Source organism: Oryx dammah, unplaced genomic scaffold, assembly GCF_014754425.2.
Source record: "Oryx dammah isolate SB20612 unplaced genomic scaffold, SCBI_Odam_1.1 HiC_scaffold_28, whole genome shotgun sequence".
Lineage (NCBI taxonomy): Eukaryota > Metazoa > Chordata > Mammalia > Artiodactyla > Bovidae > Oryx > Oryx dammah.
Window position 1 is genome coordinate 24,701,967 of NW_024070212.1, and position 21,980 is coordinate 24,723,946.

The following is a 21,980-nucleotide window of genomic DNA, read 5'->3' on the forward strand; positions in this document are numbered from 1 at the left end:
GCTTCTCATTGCTGTGGCTTCTCTTGCTGCGGAGCACTGGCTCTAGACAGGGGCGCTTCAGTAGTTGCCTCGCATGGCCTTAGTAGTTGAGCCTCAGGCTTAGTTGCTCAGCGGCATGTAGGATCCTCCCTGACCAGGGATCAAACTCTTGTCCCCTGCATTGGCAGGCAGACTCCTAACCACTACACCACCAGGGAAGCCCTTTATATTTAACTTATTGAGGAAATGTCAATCAATTGAGCATCTTTTAAGACATCCTTTCTGATATCTTTCTTGACATGTCCTTTCTCCTCCCATTCAAGCTTTCCATTTTTCTGTGTATTGCCACTGTTTCTGATGTACACATGTCTCCTGGCACCTGAATGTGAGTTTAGCTACCTTGTGCTAATATTACCCGTCTTCTGTTTAGTGGATTATAAACTCTTTGAGGGAAGAACCCAAGTCTTATTTTTCTCTGTATGGTTTACTGCAACTCCATTTACCTTTAGTAAATTTACAAGCTCTCAATAAATCTTTGCTGGGAAAATGACAGTTCTCAGTGCAGAAAAGAGTTTCAAGCAGGGTGACTTTCCATTTGGGGAATGGTGAACTTTAGATGCTACACAGTGGTAATTGCTGTTTTTAACTGTAATTGCTGGGGCTGTGCTGGCACACCCAGGTTGCTATTTCGTTTATACAGACATATAAAGAGGGGGTATGTATGTATATGTATGGGGAAGAGGAGACTGTGTTGTTTATGTTGAAGCTTTTTGACAGTTCACCTACATCTGCAAAATCCCTGCAAAATCTCCCTACCAGCCAAGTGACCTCAATCAAGGTAGAAGAAACTTCTCAGAACTTCATCTTTAAACAAGCCTGAGTTGTTGGACTTCTCTACCGCTATGCTGATATCTGAAAATGCCGCCTTTGATAAGCCATAGCTCTGCCTAGAGAGACTGAATTTTTGGCAATCTTGCAAAATCCCAGGGTTTAATTAAATTGCTTTCAAAGTAGCTTTACTTAATGGGTCATAGGACAAAACATTGAATTAACACAAAGCATTTCCCAACCTCTGCCCCCAGGTCCTTCAGCAGCCGCTCCTACACCAGCGGCCCGGCTCCCGCATCAGCTCCTCGGCCTTTTCCCGAGTGGGGAGCGGCAGCAGCTTTCGGGGTGGCCTGGGCACCAGCATGAGTATGGCTGGAAGCTACGGCGGGGCCCCAGGTTTGGGGGGCATCACAGCTGTCACCGTGAACCAGAGCCTGCTGAGCCCCCTCAAGCTGGAGGTGGACCCCAACATCCAGGCCGTCCGCACCCAGGAGAAGGAGCAGATCAAGACCCTCAACAACAAATTTGCCTCCTTCATCGACAAGGTGCGGCACCTGGAGCAGCAAAACAAGGTTCTGGAGACCAAATGGAACCTCCTGCAGCAGCAGAAGACTGCCCGGAGCAACATAGACAACAGGTTTGAGAGCTACATCAACAACCTCCGTTGGCAGCTGGAAACTCTGGCCCAGGATAAGCTGAAGCTGGAAGTGGAGCTTGGCAACATGCAGGGGCTGGTGGAGGACTTCAAGACCAAGTATGAGGATGAAATCCAAAAGCGCACAGACATGGAGAATGAATTTGTCATCATCAAGAAGGATGTGGATGAAGCTTACATGAACAAGGTAGAGCTGGAGTCCCGCCTGGAAGGGCTGACTGATGAGATCAACTTCTACAGGCAACTGTATGAAGAGGAGATCCGTGAGATGCAGTCTCAGATTTCTGACACGTCCGTGGTCCTGTCCGTGGACAACAACCGCAACCTGGACCTAGACGGCATCATCGCTGAGGTCAAGGCCCAGTATGAGGAGATCGCCAACCGCAGCCGGGCTGAGGCCGAGACCATGTACCAAATCAAGTACGAGGAGCTACAGACACTGGCTGGGAAGCACGGGGATGACCTTCGTCGCACGAAGACGGAGATTTCTGAGATGAACCGGAACATCAGCCGTCTCCAGGCTGAGATCGAGGGTCTCAAAGGCCAGAGGGCTTCCCTGGAGGCTGCCATCGCTGACGCTGAGCAGCGTGGTGAGATGGCTGTCAAGGACGCTCAGGCCAAGCTGGCTGAGCTGGAGGCCGCTCTGAGGAACGCCAAGCAGAACATGGCGCGGCAGCTGCCTGAGTACCAGGAGCTCATGAATGTCAAGCTGGCCCTGGACATGGAAATTGCCACCTACAGGAAGCTGCTGGAGGGCGAGGAGAGCCGGCTGGAGTCTGGGATGCAGAACATGAGTATCCACACCAAGACCACCAGTGGCTACACAGGTGGACTGACTTCGTCCTACGGGACCCCTGGCTTCAACTACAGCCTGAGCCTGGCCTCTGGCGGGGGCCCCGGCTCCTTCAGCTGCACCAGCTCCAAGGCTGTGGTTGTGAAGAAGATTGAGACCCACGATGGGAAGCTGGTGTCTGAGTCCTCTGATGTCCTGGTCCCTCCCAGCCTTCCCCCGCTCACTGGCTCCTGCAGATGGAGCTGTGTAGGGGAGCATCTGTATGGGAGACCTGAGGTTTCACCCCTGTCCTCCACCCACACCTAGGGAGAGTCGACTGCCTGGGGTTGCCCCTTTTGCCCATGACCCCACCCAAAAGCCAATGTAAGCATGTTTTTCAGAATAAATCCAATTCGATTATCTTTTTTTCAGAATAAAGCTTCAGTTGGCTCTGCCAACCCGCTAAAAAAATAAAAATAAAAAAATAACACAAAGCATTTCCTAATGCAGTGAAAACAAATGGGAGGTGGCTTTTCATGTGAGCTTCCTGTAATTGGAACTACCAATCAGATGTGCCGCATGAAGGCTCCCTGATGGACTGCTTTTTGTCTCCGAGTCAGCGTACAAAATCAAATGCTGAAAAAGTGTTGACTTTCCAAGTCCAAAATCACTGAGGATCAGACAGAGCAGCATAAGGCATGGCTTCCACTCACAAGGAGCTTATAATCTAACTGAGGAGGTGAGAAACAGACATATAAATGATAAACATCAATTTCAGACATGTAAGAGCTAAAGGGGTAATATAAACAGTTGGTAGTATTAGATAGGGCTGGGGGGTGGTCAGTGTTAGGGGGCAGGGAGAAATGCTACTTGAGAGTGTGGAGAAGTACGTTACAAGGTTGTATATTTCAAGTGACAAGCATGACATGCGTCAGGAGCATGTGATGGTTAAGGGCTTTTTAATAAATTATTAATAGTCTAAATGGAGCGGTATATTCAGGTAAGGGAATATGGGGATATTCAAGTGGCAAGGAGAGTTTGGAACTCAGATTGAAAAGAGCGTGGAAAATAAAAATAAGTTTAGACTGTATCCGGTAGGGAATGAGAAGACATAAATGGCTCCTTAAGGCTTCTGAGAGGGAGAGTGACAGACACATTGACAGTTATATTTATGGAAAAGTAATCTAATGAGGTTTTATAGGCTGGCATAAAGAGAGAAAATAATGGAAAAGAGAAATAAGTTAATAGGCTATTAAAATAGTCCAGCAGAGAACTGAGAGCTTAAACTAGAGCAGTGGCAATGGGGATATAAAGAAGTGTGGGAGGAGGAGGTGGATTTGTAAATAAAGTTGGCTTTTCTATAGTTTTAGACAGATACTAAAAAGTGTGAGATTTTATGTTTAATTTTTAAATTTCTGCTTCATATTTTCCAGCACTGCTCTGTTGGAAATCAGAACTTCCTTAGCTGATGAAGGGGATCATAATAAGCCACCCCCAAACATACCACTTTGGCTTACAGGTTATTTTGAGCTGAAGGCAATTAAGAAATAACATATACAGGAGAAACTCTGACCTCCCATTTTTGCCTGAAAACAGGGCATAAACTTCCCCTTGGAAGGGTAACAAATTTACATTTATAAAGAGTTCTCCCTCTCCAGTACCAGAAAGAGGAGAAAATTTTTAATCACCAGAGATGACTCTTATCGCTGGAGACAGCACTGACTGTGTCTGCATAACAAGCCTGACTCAATAACCTTTACTACCATATTTTTACTAGTCACCTTCCCATAGTTCACTAAAAGCCCAAACACCCCCTTTCCTTTGTCTAGTCACTTCTCCACAATTTACTATTGTTCAGTTGCTCAGTCATGTCTGACTCGTTGCGACCCCATGGACTGCAGCACGCCAGGCTTCTCTGCCTGTCACAATCTCCCAGAGCTTGTTCAAACTCATGTCCATTGAGTCAATGATCCAACCATCTCATCCTCTGTCATCCCCTTCTGCCTTCAATCTTTCCCAGCATCAGGGTCTTTCCAGTGAGTTGATTCCACACATCAGGTGGCCAAAGCACTGGAGTTTCAGCATCACTCCTTCCAAAGAATATTCAGGACTGATTTCCTTTAGGATTGACTGGCTTGATCTCTTTGCAGTCCAAGGGGTCTCAAGAGTCCACAAATTATTACCCTTTGTTAAGCTGCTATGTGAGAAGGCAATGGCACCCCACTCCAGTACTCTTGCCTGGAGAATCCCAGGGACGGGGGAGCCTGGTAGGCCGCCGTCTCTGGGGTCGCACAGAGTAGGACACGACTGAAGCGACTTAGCAGCAGCAACAGCAAGGTGCTATGTAGGCACCTGGGTCTAAATTCTTCTTTGGGTTTTCCCTTTTATTCTGTGAAGCCCTCATGTACATGCAAAAGAAAACTTTTCCCTGTTACTCTGTCTTTTGTCGTTCAATTTGCTGGCTTCAGGTACTGAATCTAAGAGGATAGAGGAAGAGTTTTTCTTCCTCTATAATGAACATTCAAAAATGCCCTCAAGCAACTGATCACTGCTAAATCATGTGACCAGTTTCATGTATAGACTTGAGTCTTAATCTCAAGTGGGTCCTAAGTGCTGCCTGGCAAACTGAATACACTTCTTTAGTAAATTCATTAGAATGTGAAATCTGCATGGGCAGGAATCTCTGTTCAGTTTACTGGCATATCCCAAGAGCCTTGAATACTGCCTGGCACAGAGCATGTGTAGGACAATGTTATGGACAAGTGTTTTATACTTTTTCTTCTTTCCTCAAACCTCAAACCCCCAAATCCTCAGACCTCAATACTCAGCTATTGGCCTTGCTACTTACTTCACTGAGAAAATGCAATTAATCTGAGAAGAACATGCACATACTCCCACACCTAAGTCAACCACCCCCTTGCAAACTTATCCATATTTTTCCCTTCCCACTTATCACAAAGGACAGTTTGTCCCAGCTCCTATCTAAGTCTGACTCTCCCAACTGTACACTGCATCCCACTCTCTTCTGCCTACTCAAGAGTTTGTTCCTGCAGTCAACTCTTCTCTTTCCTGCATCATCAGTTTTTCCTCTCAACTGGATAATTCCCATCAGGATACAGATTGATTTAGGAGAAAACCCTGATGCAGAAAGTAAAGAGGTGTTCTGGTGTGTGCTTGGGTGCTGGCAGCCTACATAGAACTGTCAAGCAGAGCTGCCTTTAGGTGGCCTTGGGCACTCAGAGCGTCTGCTAAGGGGTTTTTCCCAAGGTATAATATTGTGCCTGACAATTAGTAGGGGCTCAATAAATATTCACTGAAGAATGAATAATAACCCTCATCTTAAACTATCCCTCTCTTGACTATGCAGCCCTCCAGCTACCATCTCATTCTTCTGCACACCTTTTATAGAAAATTCCACAAGAGCATTATTTATATAATTGCTGTTTTCACTTTTGAGCCTCTTAGTCTCTCTTATCTCACTCCAATTGTGCTTTCATCTCTAGGACCCTACTAAAAACTTTGAGATCATCGACGACCTCCATTTTGACAAGTCCAATTCCTAGACCTCATTTACTTGACCCTTCAAGCAATCATTTGACCCAGGAGATAACCTCTCCTTTTTTCCTCACTGACCTCTCTTTCTCAGTCACATTTGCTGGTTTCTACTCAGCTCTCCAACTTCTTAATGTTGTAATGTTCCCATTTCTGCCCTCAGACATTTTCTCCATCACATTTATTCCCATACTTTACTTCCTAATCTAGATGCTGATGATTCTCAAATTTATATCCAGGCTCTGAATTTAGGACTTATCCAACATCTCCTCTTGGATTTTGAATAAGCATCTCCCTCTGTTTCTTCCTTTAAATTTCAGATGTATAGAAACAAATGAATTATAATCTTTTGTTGATGCCATATTCATTTTTTTGTTTGTTTTTTGTCAGTGCTTGGCCTTCTTTTCCATTTATTTATTTATTGCTTAATATACTATAATAAATACCTGTGAACATATTACCTGATAAAGAAACTAGAATGTCTACAATAATGTAAGTCATCCTCTATGATCTTCCCCCACCCCCCACTCCCGACCCAGTTAACACCCTGGTCCCATCTCCATTACCACAACTGCCCAAACCACCATCGACTCTCTCCTAGACTGATGCAATAGTCTTCTAACTGGTCTTTCTGCTTCTTTTTTTGCATCAACAACCTCCCTTCCCCATCCATCCCCACCTCCTCCTCCACCCCTAGCCAATCTATTCTTTTCACTGCGTCCGGAGTGATGCTTTAAGGTCAGCTCACATAAATTCTATGTGACTAACCAAAATCTTCAATGGTTTCCCATTCTCATGCCAGATAAAATTCAAAATCCTTGTGATGGATTACAAAGCCCTCCATGATCTGACTCTCTGAATCCTCATCCGCTACCATCATGCTCGCTAGTCCTTTGGCCTAATATCTTTGAAGTAGCTATTCCAGCTGCCTACAATACTCTTTCCCAAAATACCTCCCCATCACTCTTCCTTATTTTATTCAGGTTGTTACTCATCAGTGAAGCCTTCTCACCTAATTATTAAGAATAGCATTCCTCCTCCACTTCCTGAGTCACTTCCCAATTTCCTTTTTCTGTCCACTTGAACTTACCATATGTGTATTTGTTTATTTTCTATCTCCTCCCAGTAGAAGGAATGTTCCAGGGAGCAGGAGCTTGCTTGTTCACCACTCTAACCCCCAGTGAAACATGTCTGGTGCTGGGCAGGCACTTGTTCCCTGGAAGCAGACTCTTGAGACTGGGTTAGTGTGCTTGACTTCCCTTAGGGAGGGCTCTATCAAAGGGAAGGGAAGGAAAAAGAATTGGGCACAGGGAGAAGTTGGGTGATGATACGGTCTTAATAAAGGACTTGGTTAATCCCATAGGAAGCTCTGAAGCTGGGATGGCCCTTCAGCGTTGTACCAAACACCTGGGTTTTTATGATCCAGGCATTCATGGGGCTTGCTCGAGAAAGTGGCCATGACCTTGGAGGAAGGGCTCTCTTTAGCTCTGCAGGGTATTATGGGCTAACAACCGAGTGCTTACTGCCTGCAGCACTCCTGGGACCTGGGGAAATAATTCCTTCATTTCCAGAGAGATCTAGGTGGCCCGCCACAGCAGTCAATAAAGTGGTTGACAGATGAACTTTTTGAGCTCCAAGAACACCAGAAATGGGTGAGGGTTCATGACATGCAAAAGAGGGAGGAATTGGGAACCAGGTCAGTGAATCTTCACACCCACAGTCATCCGGTTGCCTCCCGTGGGCAGGACCATGTGCAGGCACTCTGCGATGGGCCCCAATGGTTACAGTGTGACCCTGCCCAGGAGAGAGAAATGAAACATAGGCACAAACATCCATGGTACAAAGCAGTGTATTATAACAAAGTAGTGCTCATGAAGAGAAAAGAGGAGGGGAGTGAGGGGAAGGATTGAGGAAGGCAACATGGGGGAGACTTTTGAAGTCTTGGAAGGTGGATAGGTGTTGCTGAGCATGATCAGAGGGAAGACAGCCAGCAGGCTAAGAGGGGGTAGACCAAGAGCTCCGATGCAGGAAATCCCGTGCCATGGCACCTCCCCTCTCTCTCCTTTGATACTTGGAGGCTTTATTGCACACAAATCCCTCCAATGCCAACATCACATGCATGTTCAACTTCAATCCTGAAAGAGGAAAATGCTGCCTCTTTGCTACCAATTCTATCAGCCTCAGGGAGATAATTTGTAGAGTTTTATGTGACCTGTTCTATTTTTAAAACTGTAATGAGCCAGTAAATCCCATCAGGCACACTATAAAACTGTCCCTTGTATTTAGGAAACAGAATCTAGCAGCTACAGAAAAGACCATGTCTTTTGAAGAGAAGCCAGTGCAGCGGTAGCTGAGTCTCTGGTTTAAAAAAGTTAGACTCGGGCTTCCCTGGCGGCTCAGCAATAAGATCGCCTGCTGATGCAGGAGACACGGATTCTATCCCTGGTCTGGGAAGATGCCACATGCTGCAAATCAATGAAGTCCGTGAGCCACAACTATTGAGCCTGTGCTCTAGAGCTGGGAACCACAGCTGCTGAGGCCACGTGCCCTAGAGAACCTGCTCCACAACAAGAGAAGCCACCGCAACGAGAAGCCCGCACGCTGCAACTAGAGAGCAGACTCCACTTACCACAACCAGAGGAAAGCCCGTAGAGCAACAGAGACCCAACACAGCCAAAAATAAATAAACAAATGAAAAATTTAGACTCAAATAAACACGTGTAGAGATCATCACTGAGGTAAGCTTACCATTGAAGAACTTGAGCCCAGAAAGGTGATAGGACTTTGTCAAAGTGACCCAGCAGATCAATGTCACGTGAAGCCCAACAATACGCACATGGCCCCCAGACCCCTTGTAAAGGACTGTCTAGATCTTTGGCCAGGGCTCTTTAAAGCACGCCTGCCTCCCTCCTTCTTAAACGAACAGCAGCAGGATCCACTGGCCAACCCAGTTGCTGGGTCAAGTGGCAGCTCCCACCTAATTGTACCAGTCCAAAAAGGAGTGACACAGTGAGTCAGCTTGGAGTCTGGTTTCCTGTAGCTCAAGAATGGCAAGACGGGGAACAAACCATGGGCTTCATTGTTGGGGTAAGAGAATGATTTACAAGGCCTTGGCCCTTGGCTGGGATAGAGAATAGAAAATCCTCTAAGGACGTGATTTCAAAAATAATCACTTGAAACCATGGTTTCAGCTTGAGGGTCCAGTGTGGCTTTGTGTTTTCCTGCCAGTGAACCGATTTCTGTTTGCCTAAGCTAATCACCCTGAATAGTGCCTTCCTGATCTGCTTTAGAAATGAGCCTCTCCCTCTCCCTCCTTCCACTATAAACAGATCCACTATTTCTTAAGGCTTTAGATCCCTTTGATTGTTTGGTGGCAACCTCTGGCTTTAGCTTGTAATGTGTGGGATATCTCATGACCAAACAAGGGACCAAGATGAAGACTGAATGTCGACAGTGATTACTGCAGTGTTTGACCCCTTGGAATCAGCAACGTGATGGGAAATGACTTGCTTACAAATTAGACCTGGAAGATACAACAAGCCCATGTATGAAATTATACAAAGTCTGATCACAGGCCTCAGAAACTTAGAAGCAGGTAGAGGAAATAAGAGAGAGAAGCCCCCAAACTCTGAAAATAAATATTATTTATTCCCATGTGGCAGCTTTAACTAATGCTTAGTATTTTTCAGTAGTGAGCCACATGACCACAAATCCCTGGGTGTGGGCCATGTGAATCTTTTATTTGTAATTATCAGAATTCAAATAATCCATGCTTAGACTAAAAGTTTCAGCAGGGACCAAGTTCACATAAACACTTTGTTGATCTTCATTATCCTATTTGTCAGGATTCTCTTAACATCTTATTTCAAGATGAAATTTTGGTAAAAATTATATTTTATCAAATTATATTGTTTCTATTATTATTTTAATAGATAAATGCCAGGTGCGGCTAATTCAGGCAAAAACAGTTATATACCTGTTATGGGTGTGGGATGGAGCTTGTTAGACACTAGTGGCCTACTGGCTTGAATGTGAGATAATTAGTAAAAATGTTTTTGTTCCTCTAAAAATCTCAGCCTCTCCTTATGGGTCACATTTTGCAGGCTTGAGTTCAAGATGTCAATCACCCATTCGTCGATTTTCCATCCTCCCCTCTTATTCATTTAGTAGTGGGTTAACCAGGCCAGTAGACTTCCCTGGTGGCTCAGATGGTAAAGCGTCTGCCACCTCGTGGCTATAAAAGTACTCAGTTCAATCACTTCCTATTATTCAGATTTAACCAAGATGTGTCATGGTGGTGGTGGTGCTGATAGTGTATGTCTTTGTACATTGATTACTATCAAATTGATGCCAAGTTTTCTCACCTGTAAATTGGGGATGATTATTCTAAACTCAAGGCTTGATGGGAAGATTAAGTTAGTAGGCACCATGCCTGAGAATCTTTGACACACAGTTGGTCACTTTCAATATGTTTGTGAACCTGAACTCATGGAGATCTTTCCATACTCACCGGGCCACACCTGCTATCAGTTATTTGGGTTAAGTCCATGTGGCCTCAGGCATCTGTGCTAAGAGTGCACCTTGGGAGTTTGGTACATGGCTTGTTATGGAAGGTCAGGGCAAAGTAGGGAACTAGGCTTTCCGGTCAGGCCATGAGCTCTGGAACTGATTACACTGGGCCAGTACTTCTGAATCCATCTAACACCAGACTCTTCCATGACATTTGCCTTCTTTCAGTAAGATTTTCCTCTTTTGTGTGTCTCCTGGTCCCTCAAGATGGCTACATTTTCAATCAGCAATCATTTGTTGAGCAGATGCCAGGCACAAGGCACTGTGTCAGATGTTGTGAGGGAGGCCCAGAGAATCACTTTTGTTGAGTATTTGCTATGCAGCAAACTCTGAGCTGGGCTTCCCTCATGGCTCAGACAGTAAAGAATCTGCCTGCAATGCAGGAGACTGGGTTTGATCCCTGGATTAGGAAGATCCCCTGGAGAAGGGAATAACTGCTCACTCTAGTATTCTTGCCTGGAGAATCCCATGGACAGAGAAACCTGGCCAGCAACAGTCCATGGGGTTGCAAAGAGTTAGACACGACTGAGTGACTAATACTTTCACTTTTCATGCCCTGAGCTATGCCTTTTACATACTTTATGTCATTTACAAAGATGAATAAAACAGTCCTTAGCCATAAGGAATGAAACATCATTAAAGGAAAATAAGACATATATACACACAAAAATAATTATTCCAAGTGTATAAAACTGAAAATCAAGACATTAAGAGAACTGAGAATTTAGAGAAAACAAAGGTTACTGCTAAGGGATGGGGCCATGACTGAATTCAAAAGGAAGGATGGGTTTGATTGGGTCTTGAAGGATGGGCAACATTTGGGCAGGGAAAGAGAAGAAAATGAGGTTGCCCACTTGGGGAATTGCACAAGCAAATCTAAAAATGGGAATGAATCTCAGCTGTGCCCATCAGACAGTGAGCAGCCCATTCCTGAGATTGGGGTAGGACAATTTCCCTCCCCTCTCTGTACCTGCCCCACCCCCCGGCTATACACACAGACAGACACAATAATTGAGAGGCAACCACTTCAGCATCAAACAGACTCAAATCCCACTTGTGTTCCATGCCAGCTAGATTAATAAACCTGTCTGAGTCTCAATAACTTCATCTCTGAAATGGGAATAAAATACTTCATCTCCAGGTTTGTTATGAAGATTAGATGAAATGATGATATCCATAAACTGTCCAGCTCTCCGTTCTGGCAATAGTGAGACCAGAATAAAAGGCTGTATCTCAGCAAGCACGTGTATATTGATTGAGCGTCTGTGATTAGAGCCATCCGTGGTTTGCAAAGTACCTTCATCTACACAGGCTCATCAGGGTAGGCCTCCCCTTTGCTCTGTGTGTAGGCAGGGCTGGTGTCACTGGCGTTCCATTTTACAGCTGGGAAAATGGAAGTTTAGAGAAGCCTGGACTTTCCCAAGTTCTTAACTTTACAGTCAGATAGACCCATGCTCAGACACTGGCTCTGCCGCCATCTGCTAGCTGGGGCACCTCTCTGAGCCTCAGCTTTGCATTCTGTGGTCAGCTTAACACATCCATACCTGCATCCTTTACTAAACATTTAATTTGATCGTTTAACTTTTTTAATGTATAATAAGTTTCAAAACTTAAAAACTACAAGAAGCTATGCGATGACAAGTCTCCTTCTCACCCCGTCCACTATCCGTCATGTTGCACCACGTCCCATAAGTAACCTGCGCATACTTCAGCCGATCACTGTGTGTCCTTTTCTGAGTCTCTACACACATAGAAGCAAATCCAAATGCATGTATACGTGCTTCTGCATCTTCCTTTATTTTTTAAAGCGCATCTAGGAATTCGTTCACATCAGCACATAGCAGCTTCCTTATTCTCTTTGGCAGTCGGTATTTCATTACCTGCATGTGCTGTCATTCATTCAACTAGTCTCCTACTGACCGACACTGAGGTTGTTGCCAGTCCTTTGCCATTGCAAACACTACTGCAGTGGGTAACCTTGTGCACACACCACTTTGTGTTTTCATACGATAAATTCTTAGAAGCACGTTCCTGGGTCAGACCTGGTTAATGTCATGTTTATAGCTATTGTTAAGTTGCCCTCCCCCAGGTTAGACACCCACCTGCAGTATACAAGTGCCAGGGCAACGTGTGGTCAGACTTTGGTCCTGTTGCCAATCTGATAGCTGAAAGTAGCATCTCAGTGTAGTTTTAATTTGAATTTATCTTATTATGAATGAGATTGAGCATATTTTCAAAAAGCTCTTTGTATTTCCCTTACTGTGAACTGTATGTTCACATCCTTTGCTCGTTTTTCCATTGGGTTGTTGGTCTTCTATATTTTATAATAAGAACTTTATACAAGGAAAATTTAATCTTAGAAATGTAAACCCTTTGTGATATGAGTTGCAAATAACTTTTTTCTTTCTTCATTGGTTGTTTGCCTTTTCATATGGCTTATTGTATCGTTATTTGCACGTATTTGTATGTTAGAAACCATCCCCAAACTTATCAGCTCATCACAACAGCCATTGCGATGCTATGGTCTGGGCTTAGCTAAGAGTCTATCTCTGTTCCACAAGGTGTCAGCTGGGCTCACGGACGCTTTAAAGTCAGCCAGTGGTTAATGTCCTCATTCACAGGCCTGGTGGTTGGCTGGCTGTCAATAGAAGGTCACTCGTCATCCAGTAGGCTAGTCTGGTGTTCTTCGCATGATGGCCACAGGTTCCAAAAACAGCAGAACAACAAGTACATACCAAAGCCCAAGTGTTGTTAAGCCTCTAATTGAGTCATATTTGTTACTGCCTCAGTGGCCAAAGCAAGTAAGGCTAGATTCAGGTAGGAAGGGAACATCTGAGGGTAAAATAAAGGGGAGAGATTTTTGGCCATTTTTTAAAACAATCTACATTTATGGCATTTGTTTGGGATTTTGGTTCTTTTCCTTGGTGTTACTATTGTTTGTTTTCCTATGTAGTGTTTTATTTTTATAGTAATGTAATTTGTCAGTCTTTTCCGTCATAGCTTCTAGATTTTTTTTTTGACTTCCTTAACAGTTTTATTAGGATACAATTCATATACCATTCAATTCAATGGCTTTTAGTATATTCACAGAACTGTACACCATTACTACAATCTCATTTTAGAATCTAACATTCATCACCCCCAAAAAGAACCTACAGCTTCTAGATTTTAAGTTATAGGTAGGGCACCGTTCTTCCGCTCTGAGGTTATAAAGGTAATTCTTACTAAATTCTTGTACTTTTACAGCTTCACTGATTACATTTAAGCTTTTATCCATTTGGAATTTATCCTTGTGTTCACTCCACATTTATATTCTTAAGTAAAACATAATCTTTCTCTATTGTCAGGGTAAGCAGTTATACTCAGTAACAAACAACTCCTAAATTTTAGTGGCTTTTAACAAGAAAGATTTATTACGTGCTCACGCCGCATGTCCACCATGGTCTGGGGTAAGCTCTGCTCCCCATCAGCTTTACTCTGGGGCCCAAGGTGACGGCCCAGCCTCCCCCTAGGACACTGCCCATCTTGTACAGAAGAGAGACCAAGACCACATACACAGTACTTCTTACAGCTTCCTCTCAGAAACAGCGCTTGCTTTTCATGGGTTAAAATGAGTCACACAGCCAATCCTGATGCCAACGGAACAGCGAAGTATAATCCTCCCCTGAGGAGGGACACCAAATAACCAAGAACATTTCAGTCTTTCACAACTGTCGTTTCTGTTAACTTGCAGCTCTGGGAAAGGATACACACAGGGCTGAAGCTGCTGGTGACTGCATCTTACCAGCTAGGTCAGGAACACCATCACTGGCCTGGGATTAGGCATGCCAGAAGCAAATGACCCTCACACCTGACCTTTCTCCCTCAGACCTTGTACCCTGTTCAGAGCAAGGGATGTGTGTGTAGTCTGGAGCAGTAGAGCATATAAAGAGAGGAGCAGTGAGCCTTACCTAGGAAACTGGTATAAGTTGAGTGGTGTCACCTTAAAAAGATATACTGCAATATGAACCCCACCCCAGTACCTCAGAATGTTACCTTTTTTAGAGATAGGGTCTTACAAAGGTAATCAAATTAAAATGGGTTTATTAGGATGAGTCCTAATATGACTCATATCCTTGTATAAAGGGGAAACTGGGATACAGAGGGAAGATGATATTGAAACAATTTACCTCAGATTGAGACTTGAACCCATGTCCTGGGACTCCATCCTGGCTAAAACGCACAGTCTTCCAACTGAGATCACAGACGTGGCTTTAGGACCTATGATGCTCTGGTTCTTGATGTCTCATCACAGAAAAAACTCAGTGAGAGACAACGTGATAGGTAAGAGTGGATTTATTTAGAGAGAAACCCTTCCACAGACGGACTGTGGGCCATCTCAGAAGGTGAGAACGATCTCAAAATGTGGCATGGTTCCCTTTTATGGGCTGGATAGTTTCACTGGCTGATGAGTGGGAGGATTATTCCAAAGATGTCAGGGAAGGGGCAGAGATTTCCAGGAATTGGGCCACCACCCATTTTTTGGTCTTTGATGGTCAGCCTTGGAACTGTCTTGACGCCTCTGAGTGTGTCATTTAGCTTGCTGATGTGTTACAGTGAGCGTATACTGAGGATCAAGATCTAGTTGAAGTTGACTTGTCTGCCATCTTGGACCCATTTGATTATAATCAGTTATGTTGTGTGCTTGGGCTATGCCATCCTTTCAAAGGTTGTGCCCTGCCCCCTCCCCTCCTGTTTCAATATGAACACACAGGAAAAAGACAGCCATCCCCCAGTGAAGGAGGGACTGGAACAGATCCTTCGCTCACAGGCCTCCAAAGGAACCAATTCTGTCATCACCTGGATGTCAGACTCCCAGCCTCTGGGACGGTAAGAAAATAAATGTCTGCTGTTTAAGTCACCCAGTTTATGGTGCTTTTTCATGGCAGCTAGCAAAGGAATACAGGGACCATATCCCAGAGCTTGGTAAGGGCTGCCTGGATGCTAATTTGAAGCATTTCTGGTGTCACAGGTTAACAGAAGAGCCCATGGTCAACTAGCAATGTATTCCTTGAATATGAGGTGGGAAGTGGTGGTGAATTTGGAGACAGCTGGCCAGGGAATCCACTCAGGTTCCAGTACATGGTGACTCTGTGATGACAGCAAGGGTCACACCAACTTGTAAACGGGTGAACTTTGGGGCAGGACTGCCAGGAATCCATGACTGAGGGCTTCACTGAGGATGAGGGAGGGGGGACAGAGAGTAAGCCTGCCATCTACCTAAATGTGGGTCCCTAGCCTGTCTGGTGATGGAGCAGCCAGCACTTCACTGATGAGAGGGTACCAGCAACCAGCAAGAGAAAGTCAGGGTCTCAAACGAAATGATAGCTCCTTAATATTTTACTATATGTCAGCATTCCTTTCAATTAGCCTTTTTGAGGTTTGCTGTATTAAGACCACAAAGTCTGCCCTTCTCAGCTCTGCTAAGTATCATGAGATCTCTGCTTCCACAGCCCTGAAAAACACAAAGTATTTCTCAGAGCAGGTTTTAGAGGGTACTAGTGTGTAGGAAAAGTCCTGAAATATTGATGAAAAGGTCCAGAGAAGTGGGTGTAGTGGTTACACTTGCAGCAAGTATTTCCTTCCTGAAGGCAGATTCAACACCAAAAAAAAGCAACAACAAAAAAATTTTTTAATGTTAATCTCTGAGGGGTGTGTGTGTGTACGTGTGTGTGTGTGTAATATGCCATAGCTTGCTGGGTGCTCCATGGAACACCGCTATAATGTGGGAGCCAGACAACACTTTGGATGTAGATATTAAGGTTGACTCAGCAGAAGCGGGAGTGATGAGATGTCTTCAGAAGTGACTTCAGAGGTAGAGCCCACCAGAGAGAGAGATGGAGCAGAATAAGATGAAAGAACAGTGTATGTTTTGCTTATGGAACAAACCACCCCAGAAATAATGACTTAAGGCAACATTTTATTTGTTGGTGATTATGCAGGTCAGCAATTCGGGCTGGGCTCAGCTGGCAGATTCTTGTATTCCCCTAAGGTCACTCATGGGCTGCAGCCAGCAGGCAGTTCAACTAGAGGCTGGTTGACGGGCTCTCAACTGGGGTGGCTCATCTCTGTGCCACAGGCTTTATCACAAGGCAGCAGGAGAGCCTTCAGCAGCCAGAGAGGGCAAGTCTGAAGACACAAACACCCTTCAGGCCCCTGCCTGTATCACATTTGCTGACATCCCAGAGTCCAGCCCAGGGTCAGCGCAGGAGGGGACTGCACAGAGGTTTAGATATATGAAGGCATGAGTCCTTGGTGCCTTCAGTGTAAGACTCTTTCATGGTTTGCCTCTCTGAGGATCTCTGTAACATGTCCTGAAACTCTCAGAGGTAAAAACCCGTAGTCTGCCAGAGATTAGACGGTAGTGAAAGTTCAAGAGGCAGTGAAAGTTTTATTGTATTCATTTCTGTGATCCGTTCTATACACACAGGCAAGTAGGCCTGGGAAAGTTCACATTATTGACCTTGAACAAAGCCCTTAATCTGTAAGATTCAGTTTCCTGTTGGCAAAACTCACCCCACAGGGTTATGGTCGGATCATGTGAGCTCACGGCCTTTTGTGACACATGTTAAGTGGGCGCCTCCCTATCATCCAGGATAGGCTATGGAGGAAACTTTAAACTGGTGCACAGGGAAATGTACAGTATTCAGTGAGAAAACAGAGCTCCAAGTGACTAAGCTGCTTAAATAATTTTAAAAAATTCAGAAGATCTTTCAGTTATAGACACATTGTTAGTTTTGATCTTTGTCTACTCAAAACTGACAAGGAGAGAACAGATTGGCTTTGCCTTTTGTCCTAATCCTAAACTATTCTTCTATCTCAAAGGCAACTCATTCTCTCTCGCTTCTAACAGCATCAATCCAGCTCACAAAACATCTCCTCTAGAAAGTGTTTGATGAATCACACCAGATTTGATCCCTGCTCACCTGTCCATCAAATATTACCAACTCCTCTTTAAGTGTCTGGTGTGGTGCTAGGACCTGTGACACAAAGATGAATGAGGCCTTGTTTTTATCCCCTAGTTGCTCACAGACTAGTGATGTGATAGAGGCTTAAACAGGAACTAGTACTGTCATTGTGTGCTGTGAGAGAAAAACATACATTTACTCAACAAACGTGTAACACCCCTTACTCTCTGTATGCCTTATGCTGGTATGAAATATAAAAATGAACAAGGGGGACTTCCTGATGGCCCAGGGGTTAAGAATCTACCTGTCAATGCAGGGGACATGGGTTCCATCTCTGGTCTGGGAAGATCCCACTTGCCACGGAGCAACTAAGCCTGTGCGCCAACAGTTACTGAGCCTATGCTCTGGATACCATGTGTCATAACTACTGAAGCCCATGAATCCTGGAATCCATGATTCGCAACAAGAGAAGCCACCACAATGAGAAGCCCTTGTACCGCAAACAGTGAAAACCCGTGACCAGCAACCAGCAATGAAGACCGACTGCAGCCAAATAAATGAGAAAATAAAATATGAACAAGATGCCTTTGTATTCTTAAGGAGTGTCTAGTGAAGGAGTCAGAGAAGTGTCCAGTCATAATTTAGGAACTCAGAAGTAGGCATGAGGTTCTCACAGAAGCCCAGAGCATGGCACCTGCCAGGTGGAAGTGGTCAAGAGTAGTTTCCTATAGAGTTGATCACAGACAAGGAAAAGGCAGACACAGCAGCATGTTACAAAGGCAGTTTGGAGCAGTTTGAGAGTGTGACATCTGGGGGAACCCAAAGCAGCTCATCATGCCTGGTACACAGATCTAGAGCATGGGTGTGAGAGCAGAGTCTGGAGAAGTTGGTAGAGGCCAGACCATGGACGCTGAGGAACCATAGATCATTTCAATCCAGAATGTGGTCTGATCAGAAATGCATTTTAGAAAAGTCACTCCAGTGGAAGTAGGTAGATTGGCACTTACAGGGGCAGACTCAGGAGGTACAGTGAAACAGGAGGCTGTTTAATAATCCACTTCAAGTGGGAAGTGATGAGGATCAAATTTAAGAGATACTAATAGGGATAGTACTAGGGATAGATAGAACTAACACCCCCAAAAGATGTCCTTTTCATTATAGGGGACTGGCATGCAAAAGTAGGAAGTCAAGAAACACCTGGAGTAACAGGCAAATTTGGCCTTGGAATGCGGAATGAACCAGGGCAAAAGCTAATAGAGTTTTGCCAAGAGAACGCACTGGTCATAGCAAACACCCTCTTCCAACAACACAAGAGAAGACTCTACACATGGACATCACCAGATGGTCAACACTGAAATCAAATTGATTATATTCTTTGCAGCCAAAGATGGAGAAGCTCTATACAGTCAGCAAAAACAAGACCAGGAGCTGACTGTGGCTCATATCATGAACTCCTTATTGCCAAATTCAGACTTAAATGAAAGAAAGTAGGGAAAACCACTAGACCATTCAGGTATGACCTAAATCAAATTCCTTATGATTATACAGTGGAAGTGAGAAATAGATTTAAGGGCCTAGATCTGATAGATAGAGTGCCTGATGAACTATGGACGGAAATTCATGACATTGTACAGGAGACAGGGACCAAGACCATCCCCATGGAAAAGAAATGCAAAAAAGCAAAATGGCTGTCTGAGGAGGCCTTACAAATAGCTGTGAAAAGAAGAGAAGCAAAAAGCCAAGGAGAAAAGGAAAGATATAAGCATCTGAATGCAGAGTTCCAAAGAATATCAAGGAGAGATAAGAAAGCCTTCCTTTGCGATCAGTGCAAAGAAATAGAGGAAAAGAACAGAATGGGAAAGACTAGAGATCTCTTCAAGAAAATTAGAGACACCAAGGGAACATTTCATGCAAAGATGGGCTCGATAAAGGACAGAAATGATAAGGACCTAACAGAAGCAGAAGATATTAAGAAGATGTGGCAAGAATACACAGAAGAACTGTACAAAAAAGATCTTCATGACCAAGATAATCACGATGGTGTGATCAGTCACCTATAGCCAGACATCCTGGAATGTGAAGTCCAGTGGGCCTTAGAAAGCATCACTATGAACAAAGCTAGTGGAGGTGATGGCATTCCAGTTGAGCTATCTCAAATCCTGAAAGATGATGCTGTGAAAGTGCTGCACTCAATATGCCAGCAAATTTGGAAAACTCAGCAGTGGTCATAGGACTGGAAAAGATCAGTTTTCATTCCAATCCCAAAAAAGGCAGTGCCAAAGAACGCTCAAACTACTGCACAATTGCACTCATCTCACACACTAGTAAAGTAATGCTCAAAATTCTCCAAGCCAGGCTTCAGCAATATGTGAACCGTGAACTTCCAGATGTTGAAGCTGGTTTTAGAAAAGGCAGAGGAACCAGAGATCAAATTGCCAACATCCGCTGGATCATGGAAAAAGCAAGAGAGTTCCAGAAAAACGTCTATTTTGCTTTATTGACTATGCCAAAGCCTTTGACTATGTGGATCACAATAAACTGTGGAAAATTCTGAAAGAGATGGGAATACCAGACCACCTAACCTGCCTCTTGAGAAATCTGTATGCAGTTCAGGAAACAACAGTTAGAACTGGACATGGAACAACAGACTGGTTTCAAATAGGAAAAGGAGTATGTCAAGGCTGTATATTGTCACCCTGCTTATTTAACTTATATGCAGAGTACATCATGAGAAATGCTGGGCTGGAAGAAGCACAAGGTAGAATCAAGATTGCCAGGAGAAATATCAATAACCTCAGATATGCAGATAACACCACCCTTATGGCAGAAAGTGAAGAGAGACTAAAAAGCCTCTTGATGAAAGTGAAAGAGGAGAGTGAAAAAGTTGGCTTAAAGCTCAACATTCAGAAAATGAAGATTATGGCATCCGGTCCCATCACTTCATGGCAGGTAGATGGGGAAACAGTGGAAACAGTTTTTGGGGGGCTCCAAAATCACTGCAGATGGTGACTGCAGCCATAAAATTAAAAGATGCTTACTCCTTGGAAGGAAAGTTATGACCAACCTAGATAGCATATTGAAAAGCAGAGACATTACTTTGCCGACTAAGGTCTGTCTAGTCAAGGCTACGGTTTTTCCAGTAGTCATGTATGGATGTGAGAGTTGGACTATAAAGAAAGCTGAGCGCCGAAGAATTGATGCTTTTGAACTGTGGTGTTGGAGAAGACTCTTGAGAGTCCCTTGGACTGCAAGGAGATCCAACCAGTCCATCCTAAAGGAGATCAGTCCTGGGTGTTCATTGGAAGGACTGATGCTAAAGCTGAAACTCCAATACTTTGGCCACCTCATGCGAAGAGTTGACTCATTGGAAAAGACTCTGATGCTGGGAGGGATTGGGGGCAGGAGGAGAAGGGGACAACAGAGGATGAGATGGCTGGATGGCATCACTGACTCAATGGACATGAGTTTGAGTGAACTCCGGGAGTTGGTGATGGACAGGGAGGCCTGGTGTGCTGTGATTCATGGGGTTGCAAAGAGTCAGACATGACTGAGCAACTGAACTGAAGTGAACTGAATCCTATATGACTGCTGTGCTTTTAAGATAGAAGAACAATTTATGATTAGGACAAAATGTAAAGCAGGTGTGTGAAGCAAACACAAAGTCTATATTCTGTTTTCCCCCAGTCAGCCTTGGGGAGAGATAGGGAGAGATGCAGAGACATGCAGAAGAAGGACCCTGTTGGGGAAAAGACAGCCACCTTTAAGTCAAGGAGAGAGACTTCCAAAGAACCCTGCTGGAACCTCGGTCTTGAACTTTGGCCTCCAGAGCTGTGGGAAAATGGCATTTCCATTATTTAAACCGTCCAGTCTGTGGTACTTTGTGATGGCAACCAGAGCAAGCTAAAAGAAGCCAGATGGACATGTACACAGAATAAAACAGATAACCAATAAGGGCCTGCTGTATAGCACAGGGAACTCTGCTCAATGTTACCTGGCAGCCTGGATCGGAGGGGAGTTTGAGGGGAGAATGGATACATTTATATGTATGACTGAGACCCTTTGATGTCCACCAGAAGCTATCACAACATTGTTAACCAGCTATACTCCAATGCAAAATTAAAAGTTTACCAAAAAAAGAGAAAGAAACCTTGTGCCTTTGGGGAGGGTCTGATGTATAGGAATTATTGAAACTGCTGCTCCACTTCCTTTATCCTCCCCAGACCCAGAAAGGATCCAGTTAGCATGGATACCACATAAGTCCCTGGCATCACCCTTTTACTTACCAGAGGAAGGGAAGGCATGTGGATTCCCTCAGATACTCCACACCCTAGTCCAGGAAGAGGTGTCTTGGAGAAAGTTAAAGGAATGTTCCCAAAGTCACATGAGGGATGATTCAAAAGATCTTCCCATAACTCTCCTACCCTGTTGGTGGGAATGTAAATTGGTGTAGCCACTATGGAAAACAGTATGGAGGTTCCTTACAAAACTAAAAATCCAGCAACCGCACTGGGCATATATCCAGAGAAAACTCTAATTCAAAAACATACATGCACCTCAATGTTCACAGCAGCACTAACCACAATAGCCAAGACATGGAAGCAACTTAAATCCATTGACAGAGGAATGGATAAAGAAGATGCAGGTACCTAAATACTACTCAGATATAAAAAGAATGAAA

The 21,980-nt window shown here is 44.3% G+C and overlaps 1 protein-coding gene across 1 annotated transcript; it reads left to right on the forward strand.

Annotated features, from left to right (window-relative positions):
- The first annotated feature begins 1,045 nt into the window (after positions 1 to 1,045).
- Positions 1,046 to 2,705, forward strand: LOC120856011 (keratin, type II cytoskeletal 8-like). Its single transcript, XM_040230942.1, has one exon. The coding sequence runs from the start codon at positions 1,170 to 1,172 to the stop codon at positions 2,559 to 2,561; it is 1,392 nt and encodes a 463-aa protein (XP_040086876.1). The 5' UTR covers positions 1,046 to 1,169; the 3' UTR covers positions 2,562 to 2,705.
- The last annotated feature ends 19,275 nt before the right edge of the window (positions 2,706 to 21,980 follow it).